This window comes from Ranitomeya variabilis, chromosome 7, assembly GCF_051348905.1.
Source record: "Ranitomeya variabilis isolate aRanVar5 chromosome 7, aRanVar5.hap1, whole genome shotgun sequence".
NCBI lineage: Eukaryota > Metazoa > Chordata > Amphibia > Anura > Dendrobatidae > Ranitomeya > Ranitomeya variabilis.
Window position 1 is genome coordinate 780661 of NC_135238.1, and position 15483 is coordinate 796143.

A 15483-nucleotide genomic window follows, 5' to 3' on the forward strand; every position below is an offset into this window, starting at 1 on the left:
ATGCTCTGCAGACTCTGCTCCGATAGGCGATGCTCTGCAGACTCTTCTCCGGTAGGCGATGCTCTGCAGACTCTGCTCCGGTAGGCGATGCTCTGCAGACTCTTCTACGGTAGGGGATGCTCTGCAGACTCGGCTCCGGTAGGCGATGCTCTGCAGACTCGGCTCCGGTATTCGATGCTCTGCAGACTCGGCTCCGGTAGGCGATGCTCTGCAGACTCGGCTCCGGTAGGCGATGCTCTGCAGACATGTTGAGGGCAGGCTGTCTGGTAAGACATATTTTGGATGGTGTGGAAGTGGAGCAATGGTGGCTACTTGGCTTCCATGTTTTAGATTTCGCTGTAATAATAATAATAATAATAATAATAATAATCTTTATTTATATAGCGCCAACATATTCCGCAGCGCTTTACAGTTTAACCGTTCATACACAACAGTCATAAGTAACAACGTTAACAATACAATGTAAACGATATCTATGACCCTGTATGTAACCCCTTCTCATGTACAGCACCAAGGAATTAATGGTCCTATATAAATAAATAATAATAATAATACAATAAATTAGACACAATAATCCGCCCCTGCTCCTGAGAGCTTACAATCTATCATGAGGTGGGGGAGATACAAAGTACAGGTGTGTATTTACAATGATGTATTTACAGTGAGGGTCCGGCCATCTTCAGGGGGTGGGGGGTAGATGGAAGTAGTGAATGGGTTACACACACACATAAGCGCAGTGATCAGCACAACGGTGATCAGTGATTGAGTCTTGTGGCCGAATGACAAACTAAGTACAAGAAGTTAATGTTTAGAGTTTTTACCAGAGGACGAGTGAAGATACAGAGCAACCTCTGGGGTCACACGAGACGGAGAGGAGCAGTCACCATGAGCACCGCGTCCCCAGAAACCTCCCATGCTCCTGCTGCCATTAGTAACCCTGCCGACATCTCCGTCATCATCGGATACTTTATTATCGTTATTGGAGTTGGCTTGTGGGTAAGTGACTGGGCGTCAGTCTGGAGGACTAGCGGATGGGCGTGGAGGACTAGCGGATGGCGGTGGAGGACTAGTACTCTAGTGTGTAGGCAGATCTACATCTTTAGATGTTTCTCTCTGGCTATGTCTTCCTCTGCACGTAGATCTTAATGTGCTATCCTGCTGTGCCCTCGGTCAATGCCCTCCTGCTGCGCCCTCCTGCTGTGCCCTCCTGCTGTGCCCTTCGTCTGAGCCCTCCTGCTGCGCCCTCCATCTGCACCCTCCGTCTGCGTGTCTGCGCCCTCATGCTGCACCCTCCTGCTGTGCCCTCCGTCTGAGCCCTCCTGCTGCGCCCTCCGTCAGTGCCCTCCTGCTGCATCCTCCTGCTGTGCCCTCTGTCTGAGCCCTCCTGCTGTGCCCTCCGTCTGCGCCCTCCTGCTGTGCCCTCTGTCTGAGCCCTCCGTCTGTACCCTCCGTCTGAGCTCTCCTGCTGTGCCTTCCGTCTGTGCCCTCCGTCTGTGCCCTCCGTCTGTGCCCTCCGTCTGAGCCCTCCGTCTGCGCCCTCCTGCTGCTTGTCATCACTTTACTTGCATTGTAGCTTATTGTTTCCCTGTTTTCTCTTCTCTGATGTTCTGTCCGTTCAGTCTGGAAATGATTTTACTTTGAATTTTGATGTAAGGAAGTCAATGTGAATACTTTTCTGTCCAATGATGATTCAATAGTATTGTCGGAGTGATACCTTTATTGGCTAACCAGAAAATATGTTTGCAGCTTTCAGAGCACCGAGGCTCCTTCTTCAGGCAGGATTACAAAATACTCCTAGAATACTTTTATCATCATTGGGCAGAAAAGGTTTCACATTGATCTTTCTGGCTAACACGGTACCACAATGTAATTTGTTATTGTACATGGATGTAAGGAAGTGTAAGTAACATGGCCGACGTGTTCTGGTGCTCCTAATGCTCCAAAAAGAGAGCACCGAGCCCTGGAGGAGGCCAGTGGTGTCCTATAGAGTGAGGCTCTGCTCCGGTAGGCGATGCTCTGCAGACTCTGCTCCGGTAGGCGATGCTCTGCAGACATGCTCTGTCGGTTTCCTAACTAATGATCTGCGTTACATGTTCTGCTCCTGGTGAATTTTGCTGATGAGGAAATTGCTATTCATTTGGATGCACATGGAGAGTTCTGGCTTCTTCCCATAGAGCAAGTGGATTCTGGGGCCCGAGCCCCCATCCTATGCATCCTATACGGAAGTTCTCACCCCATGTTACCCTATAGGGGAGCCCCCACCCCATGTGCCCTATAGAGAAGCCCCTGCCCCATGGTATACAGATGAGCCCCCTGCCCCATGTTACTCAATAGAGGAGCCCCCCATGTGCCTTATAAAGGAGCCCCCCATGTTCCCTATAGAGGAGCACCCTACCCCATGTTGTCCTATAGAGGATCCCCCCATGTTACCCTATAGAGGAGCCCCCCTGTTACCCTATAGAGGAGCCCTCCATGTTCCCTATAGAGGTGCCCCCATGTTACCCTATAGAGGAGCCCCCCCATGTTCCCTATAGAGGAGCCCCCCATGTTCCCTATAGAGGAGCCCCCCATGTTCCCTATAGAGGAGCACCCTACCCCATGTTGTCCTATAGAGGATCCCCCCATGTTACCCTATAGAGGAGCCCCCCTGTTACCCTATAGAGGAGCCCTCCATGTTCCCTATAGAGGTGCCCCCATGTTACCCTATAGAGGAGCCCCCCCATGTTCCCTATAGAGGAGCCCCCATGTTCCCTATAGAGGAGCCCCCCATGTTACCCTATAGAGGAGCCCCCATGCTCCCTATAGAGGAGCCCCCCATGTTCCCTATAGAGGAGCCCCCATGTTCCCTATAGAGGAGCCCCCCATGTTGTCCTATAGAGAAGCCCCCATGTACCCTATAGAGGAGCCCCCCCATGTTCCCTATAGAGGAGCCCCCCATGTTCCCTATAGAGAAGCCCCCCCCATGTTACCCTATAGAGGAGCCCCCATGTTCCCTATAGAGGAGCCCCCCATGTTACCCTATAGATGAGCCCCCCATGTTACCCTATAGATGAGCCCCCCATGTTACCCTATAGAGGTGCACCGAACGTCTGTGGAGAAAATCTAATCTACCCGAAGATTTCCTCCATTATAAGTTCATGCTAAAAACATACAACTCTGCCCTTCACCTCTCCAAACAAACCTATTTCAACACCCTCATCACCTCACTGTCCAATAACCCCAAACGTCTCTTTGACACTTTCCAGTCCCTACTCAACCCAAGAGAGCAAGCCCCAACCACTGATCTCCGCGCTGACGATCTGGCCAATTACTTCAAAGAAAAAATTGACCACATTCGACAGGAAATCATCTCCTAATCTCTTCATACCATGCACTGTCCTCCCTCCCCCACTGCATCTAGTTCACTCTCTGACTTTGAACCAGTTACAGAAGAAGAAGTAATCAGGCTCCTTGCATCTTCTCGCCCGACCACTTGCACCAGTGAGCCCATTCCGTCACATCTCCTCCAGTCCCTTTCCCCGGCTGTCACCACTCACCTAACAAAAATATTCAACCTTTCCCTCACTTCCGGTATTTTTCCCTCCTCATTTAGGCATCATACATCCATTACTTAAAAAACCCTCCCTCGGCCAGAACTGTGCCGCTAATTATAGACCTGTCTCTAATCTTCCCTTCATCTCTAAACTCCTCGAACGCCTGGTCCACTCCCGTCTTACCCGCTATCTCTCAGATAACGCTCTTATTGACCCTCTTCAATCTGGCTTCCGCTCTTTACAGTCTACTGAAACTGCCCTCACTAAAGTCTCTAATGACCTACTAACAGCTAAATCTAATGGTCACTACTCCATGCTAATTCTCTTGGATCTCTCCGCAGCATTCGACACTGTGGATCATCAGCTCCTCCTCACTATGCTCCGCTCCATCGGCCTCAAGGACACCGTTCTCTCTTGGTTCTCCTCCTATCTCTCTGACCGATCCTTCACTGTATGTTTTGCTGGTTCCTCCTCCCCTCACCTTCCCCTTACTGTTGGGGTTCCTCAAGGATCAGTCCTAGGCCCCCTCCTCTTCTCTTTGTATACTGCCCCTATTGGACAAACAATCAGTAGATTTGGTTTCCAGTACCATCTCTATGCTGACGACACCCAATTATACACTTCTGTTATCACGCCGACCTTCTTAGAAAACACCAGTGATTGTCTAACCGCTGTCTCTAACATCATGTCCTCCCTCTATCTGAAACTGAATCTGTCAAAAACTGAACTCCTCGTGTTCTCTCCCTCTACTAACCTACCTTTGCCTGACATTGCCATCTCCGTGTGTGGTTCCACCATTACTCCAAGGCAACATGCCCGCTGCCTTGGGGTCATCCTTGATTCCGAGCTTTCATTCACCCCCCACATCCGATCACTGGCTCGCTCTTGTTATCTGCATCTCAAAAACATTTCTAGAATTCGCCCTTTTCTTACTTTCGACTCTGCAAAAACTCTTAGGGTATGTTTCCACGGTCAGGAAACGCTGCTTCTTTGACTCTGCGCAGAGCTGCAGCGTCAAACAAGCAGCGTCCAGATGTTCCAGCATAGTGGAGAGGATTTTATGAAATCCGACTCCGGACATGCTGCACGTCTTTTCAGATCGGAGCATGTCCGTACACCTTGCGGGGACGCAGCGTCCCCGCAAGGCATATCACAGGGCCCTATGGGAGCGAGCGATCATCCCGGATGTGAAGAGTTAACACATCGCGTCCCAGAAAGGGGGCGGGGCTTAGCGCCGCTGCGGCGATACCGCCGGCCATCCTGAACGTGGAGACATAGCCTTAGGGTATGTTTCCACGTTCAGGAAACGCTGCGTTTTTGACGCAGCGTTGAGCAACATGCATAAAAAACGCAGCGTCCAGATGTTACAGCATAGTGGAGGGGATTTCATGAAATCCCGTCTCCACTATGCAGTAAAAGACGCATGCGGCACACCCGAGAAAACTCACATGCGGCGCGTCTTTTAAGAACGCAGCATGTCCTTACATTGCAGAAAAAATGCAGGTCACCTGCCAGTGACCTCAGGTGCAGATTTGGTCAGGATTTTACCTGCATAAAATCCTGACCAAATCCTGAAGCAATCCTGAACGTGGACACATACCCTAAGGGTGCGTGTCCACGCTCAGGATGGCCGGCGGTATCGCCGCAGCGGCGAAGCCTCTCGGCGCTAAGCCCCGCCCCCTTTCTGGGACGCGATGGTGCCGGATGTGTACAGTACACATCCGGGATCATCGTACCCCTCGCCATAGGGCCCTGTGATATGCCTTGCGGGGATGCTGCGTCCCCGCAAGGTGTACGGACATGCTGCGATCTGAAAAGACGCGCAGCATGTCCGGAGTCGCAGGGCCGCCGCGTGCGGGTTTCCACGCATAGTGGACACGGGATTTCAACAAATCCCCTCCACAATGCTGGAACATCTGGACGCTGCGTGTTTGACGCTGCAGCGTCAATCACGCAGCGTTTACTTACCGTGGACACTCACCCTAAGGGTATGTGTCCACGTTCAGGATTGCATCAGGATTTGGTCAGGATTTTTCATCAGTATTTGTAGCCAAAACCAGGAGTGGAACAATTAGAGGAAAAGTATAATAGAAACATCTGCTCCACTTTTGCATTTATCACCCACTCCTAATTTTGGCTTACAAATACTGATGGAAAATCCTGACCCAATCCTGATGCAATCCTGAACGTGGACACATACCCTTACTGTTTCACTTATTCATTCTCGTCTGGACTACTGTAAGGGTGTGTGTCCACGGTAAGTAAACGCTGCTTGTTTGACGCTGCAGCATCAAACACGCAGCGTCCAGATGTTCCAGCATAGTGGAGGGGATTTTTTGAAATCCCGTGTCCACTATGCGTGGAAACCCGCACGCGGCGGGCCTGCGACTCCGGACATGCTGCGCGTCTTTTCAGATCGCAGCATGTCCGTGCTACATGCGGTGACGCTGCGTCGCCACAGGTAATATCACAGGGCCCTATGGCGAGTGGTGCATCATCGCATCCCAGAAAGGGGGCGGGGCTTAGCGCCGAGCGGCTTCGCCGCTCCGGCGATACCGCCGGCCATCCTGATCGTGGACACGCAGCCTTACTCTCTACTAATCGGCCTCCCTCTTACCAAACTCTCCCCGCTCCAATCTGTCCTGAATGCTGCTGCCAGGATCATATTCCTCACCAAACGTTACACCGATGCCTCTACCTTGTGCCAGTCATTACACTGGTTACCCATCCACTCCTGAATCCAGTACAAAACTTCTACCCTCAGCCACAAAGCACTCCATGGCTCAGCACCACCCTACATCTCCTCTCTGGTCTCAGTCTACCACCCTACCCGTGCCCTCCGCTCCGCTAATGACCTCAGGTTAGCATCCTCAATAATCAGAACCTCCCACTCCAAGACTTTACACGTGCTGCGCCGATTCTTTGGAATGCACTACCTAGGTTAATACGATTAATCCCCAATCCCCACAGTTTTAAGAGTGCCCTAAAAACTCATTTGTTCAGACTGGCCTACCGCCTCAATGCATTAACCTAGCGATCCCTGTGTGGCCTATCATAAAAAAAAAAAAAAAAACATAATCAGGTTCCTCTCATCATGTTCTCATACACTTTATGCAGTTAACCCCTTAATCCCGTATGACGTACTATCCCGTCAAGGTGACCTGGGACTTAATTCCGGGTGACGGGATAGTACGTCATACGCGATCGGCCGCGCTCACTGGGGGAGCGCGGCCGATCGCGGCCGGGTGTCAGCTGCCTATCGCAGCTGACATCCGGCACTATGTGCCAGGAGCGGTCACGGACCGCCCCCGGCACATTAACCCCCGGCACACCGCGATCAAACATGATCGCAGTGTACCGGCAGTATAGGGAAGCATCGCGCAGGGAGGGGGCTCCCTGCGGGCTTCCCTGAGACCCCCGGAGCAACGCAATGTGATCGCGTTGCTGCGAGGGTCTCCTACCTCCTTCCTGGCTGCAGGTCCCGGATCCAAGATGGCCGCGGCATCCGGGTCCTGCAGGGAAGGAGGTGGCTTACCGAGTGCCTGCTCAGAGCAGACACTGGTAAGCCTGCACCGATGTAAGTGAGATCGGTGATCTGACAGAGTGCTGTGCACACTATCAGATCATCGATCTGTGATGTCTTCCCCTGGGACAAAGTAAAAAAGTAGAAAAAAAATTTTTTCCACATGTGTAAAAAAAAATAAAAAAAATTCCTAAATAAATAATAAAAAAAAATAAATATATTATTCCCATAAATACATTTCTTTATCTAAATAAAAAAAACAAAACAATAAAAGTACACATATTTAGTATCGCCGCGTCCGTAACGACCCAACCTATAAAACTTCCCCACTAGTTAACCCCTTCAGTAAACACCGTAAGAAAAAAACAAAAAAAAAAACGAGGCAAAAAACAACGCTTTATTACCATACCGCCGAACAAAAAGTGGAATAACACACGATCAAAAAGACTGATATAAATATTCATGGTACCGCTGAAAACGTCATCTTGTCCCGCAAAAAACAAGCCGCCATACAGCATCATCAGCAAAAAAATAAAAAAGTTATAGTCCTGAGAATAAAGCGATACTAAAATAATTATTTTTTCTATAAAATAGTTTTTATCGTATAAAAGCGCCAAAACATAAAAAAATGATATAAATGAGGTATCACTGTAATCGTACTGACCCGAAGAATAAAACTGCTTTATCAATTTTACCAAACGCGGAACGGTATAAACGCCTCTCCCAAAAGAAATTCATGAATAGCAGGTTTTTGGTCATTCTGCCTCACAAAAATCGGAATAAAAAGTGATCAAAAACGGTCACGTGTCCGAAAATGTTACCAATAAAAACGTCAACTCCTCCCGCAAAAAACAAGACCTCACATGACTGTGGAGCAAAATGTGGAAAAATTATAGGTCTCAAAATGTGGAGACGCAAAAACTATTTTGCTATAAAAAGCGTCGCTGGTTTCACACTTGCGTTTTTGTCTGCAGCGTTTTTTGCACAAAAAAACGCATGCGTTTTTTCCCTATATTTAACATTGAAAACGCATGCGTTTTTTTTGTACGCGTTTGGTCGCGTTTTCAAACGCATGCGGTTTTTTTCTGCATGTGTTCATTTTCAGAAATACAGCCTGCAGTATTTTCTTGCGTTTTTAAGCACATGCGTTTGCGTTAAAAACGCATGCGTTTTTATCGAAAAAAAAACAGAAAACAGACTGAAAAGCCACCCACCACCATCAAGGTGATAAAGGGATCCAAACCCTAACCCTAACTCTACCCCTAACCTCACCCCTAACCGTTTAATGAACATTTTCTGACAGTCATAGTGCCACGTATTTCAGTGCCACGTATTTCAGTGCGACGTATTTCAGTGCCACGTGTTTCAGTGCCACGTGTTTCAGTGCCACGCATCACGTATTTCAGTGCCACGTGTTTCAGTGCCACGTATTTAAGTGCCACGTATCACGTATTTCAGTGCCACGTATCACGTATTTCAGTGCCACATATTTTAGTGCCACGTATTTCAGTTGCACGTATTTCAGTTGCACGTATTTCAGTGCCACGTATTTCAGTGCCACGTATTTCAGTGCCACGTATTTCAGTGCCACGTATTTCAGTGCCACGTATCACGTATTTCAGTGCCACGTGTTTCAGTGCCACATATTTAAGTGCCACGTATCACGTATTTCAGTGCCATGTGTTTCAGTGCCACGTATTTAAGTGCCACGTATCACGTATTTCAGTGCCACGTATCACGTATTTCAGTGCCACGTATTTCAGTGCCACGTATTTCAGTGCCACGTATTTCAGTGCCACGTATCACGTATTTCAGTGCCACATGTTTCAGTGCCACGTATCACGTATTTCAGTGCCACGTATTTCAGTGCCACGTATTTCAGTGCCACGTATTTCAGTGCCACGTATTTCAGTGCCACGTATTTCAGTCACGTTTAGGGTTAGGGTTAGGGTTAGGGCTAGGGTTAGGGTTAGGGCTAGGGTTGGAGGTAAAGTTAGGGTTAGGGTTGGGGCTAAAGTTAGGGTTGGGGCTAAAGTTAGGGTTAGGGTTTGGATTACATTTACGGTTTGGATTAGGGTTGGGATTAGAATTATGGGTGTGTCAGGGCTAGGGGTGTGGTTAGGGTTACCGTTGGGATTAGGTTTAGGGGTGTGTTTGGGTTAGGGTTTCAGGTAGAATTGGGGAGTTTCCACTGTCCAGGCACATCAGGGGCTCTCCAAGCGCGACATGGCGTCCAATCTCAATCCAAGCCAATTCTGCGTTGAAAAAGTAAAACAGTGCTCCTTCCCTTCCGAGCTCTCCCGTGCGCCCAAAAAGGGGTTTACCCCAACATATGTGTTATCAGCGTACTCGGGACAAATTGAACAACAACTTCTGGGGTCCAAGTTCTCTTGTTATCCTTAGGAAAATAAAAATTTGGGGGGCTAAAAATCATTTTTGTGGGAAAAAAAAGATGTTTTATTTTCACGGCTCTGCGTTATAAACTGTAGTGAAACACTTGGGGGTTCAAAGTTCTCACAACACATCTAGATAAGTTCCTTGGGAGGTCTAGTTTCCAATATGGGGTCACTTGTGGGGGGTTTGTACTGTTTGGGTACATCAGGGGCTCTGCAAATGCAACGTGACGCCTGCAGACTAATCCATTTAAGGCTGCATTCCAAATGGCGCTCCTTCCCTTCCGAGCTCTGTCATGCACCCAAACAGTGGTTCTCCCCCACATATGGGGTATCAGCGTACTCAGGACAAATTGGACAACAACTTTTGGGGTCCAATTTATTCTGTTACCCTTGTAAAAATACAAAGCTGGGGGCTAAAAAATCATTTTTGAGAAAAAAATATATATATTTTCACAGCTCTGCGTTATAATCTGTAGTGAAACACTTGGGGGTTCAAAGCTCTCAAAACACATCTAGATAAGTTCCTTAGGGGGTCTACTTTCCAAAATGGTGTCACTTGTGGGGGGTTTCAATGTTTAGGCACATCAGGGGCTTTCCAAACGCAACATGGCGTCCCATCTCAATTCCAGTCAATTTTGCATTGAAAAGTCAAATGGCGCTCCTTCCCTTCCAAGCTCTGCCATGCGCCCAAACAATGGTTTACACCCACATATGGGGTATCACCGTACTCAGGACAAATTGCACAACATTTTTTGGGGTCCAATTTCTTCTCTTACCCTTGGGAAAATAAAAAATTGGGGGCGAAAAGATCATTTTTGTGAAAAAATATGATTTTTTTATTTTTACGGCTCTGCATTATAAACTTCTGTGAAGCACTTGGTGGGTCAAAGTGCTCACCACACATCTAGATAAGTTCCTTAGGGGGTCTAATTTCCAAAATGGTGTCACTTGTTAGGGGTTTCAATGTTTAGGCACATCAGGGGCTCTCTAAACGCAACATGGCGTCCCATCTCAATTCCAGTCAATTTTGCATTGAAAAGTCAAATGGCGCTCCTTCCCTTCTGAGCTCTGCCATGCGCCCAAACAATGGTTTACACCCACATATGGGGTATCAGCGTACTCAGGACAAATTGTACAACAACTATGGGGGTCCATTTTCTCCTGTTACCCTTGGTAAAATAAAACAAATTGGAGCTGAAATAAATTTTGTGTGAAAAAAAGTTAAATGTTCATTTTTATTTAAACATTCCAAAAATTCCTGTGAAACACCTGAAGGGTTAATAAACTTCTTGAATGTGGTTTTGAGCACCTTGAGGGGTGCAGTTTTTAGAATGGTGTCACACTTGGGTATTTTCTATCATATAGACCCCTCAAAATGACTTCAAATGAGATGTGGTCCCTAAAAAAAAATGGTGTTGTAAAAATGAGAAATTGCTGGTCAACTTTTAACCCTTATAACTCCGTCACAAAAAAAAATTTTGGTTACAAAATTGTACTGATGTAAAGTAGACATGTGGGAAATGTTACTTATTAAGTATTTTGCGTGACATATGTCTGTGATTTAAGGGCATAAAAATTCAAAGTTGGAAAATTGCGAAATTTTCAAAATTTTCGCCAAATTTCCATTTTTTTCACAAATAAACGCAAGTTATATCGAATAAATTTTACCACTAACATGAAGTACAATATGTCACGAGAAAACAATGTCAGAATCACCAAGATCCGTCAAAGGGTTCCAGAGTTATAGCCTCATAAAGAGACAGTGGTCAGAATTGTAAAAATTGGCCCGGTCATTAACGTGCAAACCACCCTCGGGGCTTAAGGGGTTAATAGCCCTCTGTGTCTGTACTGCTACACACTTAGGCTGTTACCTGGTTCATGCAGCTTTACATGAACACCCGAGCCTTACACTATGGCTGGTCCAAATAACTAAAGCAATTGTTACCATCCACCTCTCGTGTCTCCCCTTTTCCTCATAGTTTGTAGCTTGCGAGCAGCAGGGCCCTCACTCCTCCTGGTATCTGTTTTGAACTGTGATTTCTGTTATGCTGTAATGTCTATTGTCTGTACAAGCAGTGGCGTAACTACAAAGTTATGGGCCCCGGTGCGAACTTCCAAATGGGGCCCCCCCCTACCCCCCCACCTTCCCCCGCCCCGCCCCCCTACCCCCCCACCTTCCCCTCTATACGCCTCGGACTGTTGCAGGAATCTCCTGCACTGCAACATGGTGTTGGGTGCCAGCACAGCCCGCACAGTGGTATATCCAGCACAGCCCGCACAGTGGTATATCCAGCACAGCCCTCACAGTGGTATATAGAGCACAGCCCGCACAGTGTTATATACAGCAGAGCCCGCACGGTGGTATATACAGCAGAGCCCGCACAGTGGTATATACAACACAGCCCGCACAGTGGTATATACAACACAGCCCGCACAGTGGTATATACAGCACAGCCCGCACAGTGTTATATACAGCAGAGCCCGCACAATGGTATATACAGCAGAGCCCGCACAGTGGTATATACAGCAGAGCCCGCACAGTGGTATATAGAGCACAGCCCGCAGTGGTATATCCAGTACAGTCCGCACAGTGGTATATCCAGCACAGCCCGCACAGGGGTATATACAGCACAGCCCGCACAGGGGTATATACAGCACAGCCCGCACAGGGATATATACAGCACAGCCCGCACAGGGGTATATACAGCACAGCCCGCACAGGGATATATACAGCACAGCCCGCACAGGGGTATATAGAGCACAGCCCGCACAGTGGTATATACAGCACAGCCAGCACAGGGATATATACAGCACAGCCCGCACAGGGGTATATAGAGCACAGCCCACATCTCATCTCATCCCCCCCCCCCCCCGATAATGGCCCCACAGTCCGGTTAAAAAGAAAAAAAAAAAACTCTCCTCACCTTTCCTTTTGCCCGCGCTGCTCCCGGCGGCTGCAGTCTGCCCAGGACACTGCAGGTGCGCGATGATATGACGTCATCGCGCACCCGCAGTGTACTGTCAGAGGCAGAGCGGGGAATGATGGGAGAGGAAGCGTCAGGTGACGCTCTCTCCTCCCATCATTGCATTGAACTATACCGGTGTCATAGACGCCGGTATAGTTAAATGCGGCGGCGCCGTCGGCACTGGGGGGGGGGGGTTCCGGGGGAGGAACAGCGCAGCGGCCCACTACTGGCATCGGCTCTTCTGGCATTTGCCAGAAGTGCCCGATGGCCAGCCCGGCCCTGCTCAGACCTGCCGGCCCGGGGCCCCTGACCTGCGGGGCCCGGTCGCAATGGCGACCGCTGCGACCGCGGTAGTTACGCCCCTGTGTACAAGTCCCCTCTATAATGTGTAAAGCGCTGCGGAATATGATGGCGCTATATAAATAAAAATTATTATTATTATTATTATATAGAGGAGCCCCCATGCTTGTTACCCTATAGAGGAGCCCCCCATGTTCCCTATAGAGGAGCCCCCCATGTTCCCTATAGAGGAGCCCCCATGTTACCCTATAGAGGAGCCCCCCATGTTACCCTATAGAGGAGCCCCCTGTTACCCTATAGAGGAGCCCCCCCCCGTTACCCTATAGAGGAGCCCCCCATGTTCCCTATAGAGGAGCCCCCATGTTACCCTATAGAGGAGCCCCCTGTTACCCCATAGAGGAGCCCCTGCCCCATGTTCCCTATAGAGGAGCCCCAGGACCCCCCATGTTACCCCATAGAGGAGCCCCTGCCCCATGTTCCCTATAGTGGAGCCCCTGCCCCATGTTCCCTATAGAGGAGCCCCTGCCCCATGTTCCCTATAGAGGAGCCCCCGGACCCCCCATGTTACCCCAGAGGAGTCCCTGCCCCATGTTCCCTATAGAGGAGCCCCTGCCCCATGTTCCCTATAGAGGAGCCCCCCATGTTACCCTATAGAGGAGCCCTGCCGCATGTTCCCTATAGTGGAGCCCCTGCCCCATGTTACCCTATAGAGGAGCCCCCATGTTACCCCATAGTGGAGCCCCTGCCCCATGTTCACTATAGAGGAGCCCCCCATGTTCCCTATAGAGGAGCCCCTGCCCCATGTTTCCCTATAGAGGAGCCCCTGCCCCATGTTCCCTATAGAGGAGCCCCCCATGTTCCCTATAGAGGAGCCCCCATGTTACCCCATAGAGGAGCCCCTGCCCCATGTTCCCTATAGAGGAGCCCCCGGACCCCCCATGTTACCCCATAGAGGAGCCCCTGCCCCATGTTCCCTATAGTGGAGCCCCTGCCCCATGTTCCCTATAGAGGAGCCCCTGCCCCATGTTCCCTATAGAGGAGCCCCCGGACCCCCATGTTACCCCAGAGGAGCCCCTGCCCCATGTTCCCTATAGAGGAGCCCCTGCCCCATGTTCCCTATAGAGGAGCCCCCCATGTTACCCTATAGAGGAGCCCTGCCGCATGTTCCCTATAGTGGAGCCCCTGCCCCATGTTACCCTATAGAGGAGCCCCCATGTTACCCCATAGTGGAGCCCCTGCCCCATGTTCCCTATAGAGGAGCCCCCCATGTTCCCTATAGAGAAGCCCCTGCCCCATGTTACCCTATAGAGGAGCCCCTGCCCCATGTTGTCCTATAGAGGAGCCCCTGCCCCATGTTGTCCTATGGAGGAGCCCCTGCCCCATGTTGTCCTATAGAGGAGCCCCTGCCCCATGTTGTCCTATAGAGGAGCCCCTGCCCCATGTTCCCTATAGAGGAGCCTCCATGTTTCCCTATAGAGGAGCCCCTGCCCCATGTTCCCTATAGAGGAGCCCCCCATATTCCCTATAGAGGAGCCCCCCATGTTCCCTATAGAGGAGCCCCTGCCCCATGTTCCCTATAGAGGAGCCCCTGTCCCATGTTCCCTATAGAGGAGCCCTCCATGTTTCCCTATAGAGGAGCCCCTGCCCCAAGTTCCCTATAGAGGAGCCCCCCATGTTACCCCATAGAGGAGCCCCTGCCCCATGTTCCCTATAGAGGAGCCCCCATGTTCCCTATAGAGGAGCCCCCCATGTTACCCCACACAGGAGCCACTACCCCATGTTCCCTGTAGAGGAGCCCCCATGTTCCCTATAGAAGAGCCCCCAATGTTACCCCATAGAGGAGCCCCTGCCCCATGTTGTCCTATAGAGGGGCCCCTGTCCCATGTTGTCCTATAGAGGAGCCCCGGCCCCATGTTCCCTATAGTGGAGCCCCTGCCCCATGTTCCCTATAGAGGAGCCCCTGCCCCATGTTCCCTATAGAGGAGCCCCTGCCTCATGTTCCCTATAGAGGAGCCCCCATGTTACCCCATAGAGGAGCCCCTGCCCCATGTTCCCTATAGTGGAGCCCCTGCCCCATGTTACCCTATAGAGCCCCCATGTTACCCCATAGAGGAGCCCCTGCCCCATGTTTCCTATAGAGGAGCCCCCATGCCTGTTCCCTAAAGAGGAGCCCCCCCATGTTCCCTATAGAGAAGCCCCTGCCCCATGTTCCCTATAGAGGAGCCCCCCATGTTCCCTATAGAGAAGCCCCTGCCCCATGTTCCCTATAGAGGAGCCCCTGCCCCATTTTCCCTATAGAGAAGCCCCTGCCCCATGTTACCCTATAGAGGAGCCCCCATGTTACCCCATAGAGGAGCCCCTGCCCCATGTTCCCTATAGAGGAGCCCCCATGCCTGTTCCCTATAGAGGAGCCCCCCATGTTCCCTATAGAGAAGCCCCTGCCCCATGTTCCCTATAGAGGAGCCTCCCATGTTCCCTATAGAGAAGCCCCTGCCCCATTTTCCCTATAGAGGAGCCCCTGCCCCATGTTCCCTATAGAGGAGCCCCTGCCCCATGTTACCCTATAGAGGAGCCCCCATGTTACCCCATAGAGGAGCCCCTGCCCCATGTTCCCTATAGAGGAGCCCCCATGCATGTTCCCTATAGAGGAGCCCCCCATGTTCCCTATAGAGAAGCCCCTGCCCCATGTTCCCTATAGAGGAGCCTCCCATGTTCCCTATAGAGAAGCCCCTGCCCCATTTTCCCTATAGAGGAGCCCCTGCCCC

At 50.3% G+C, this 15483-nt stretch overlaps 1 protein-coding gene across 1 annotated transcript in view; it reads left to right on the forward strand.

The window, feature by feature from the left end:
• Positions 1-867: 867 nt before the first annotated feature.
• SLC5A2 (solute carrier family 5 member 2) overlaps positions 868-15483 on the forward strand; it is a 136207-nt gene continuing 121591 nt past the window's right edge. The window contains exon 1 of the mRNA XM_077273589.1: positions 868-996. Within this exon, the coding sequence (XP_077129704.1) occupies positions 886-996 (111 nt within the window). The 5' untranslated portion in view covers positions 868-885. The remainder of the gene's footprint in view (positions 997-15483) is intronic.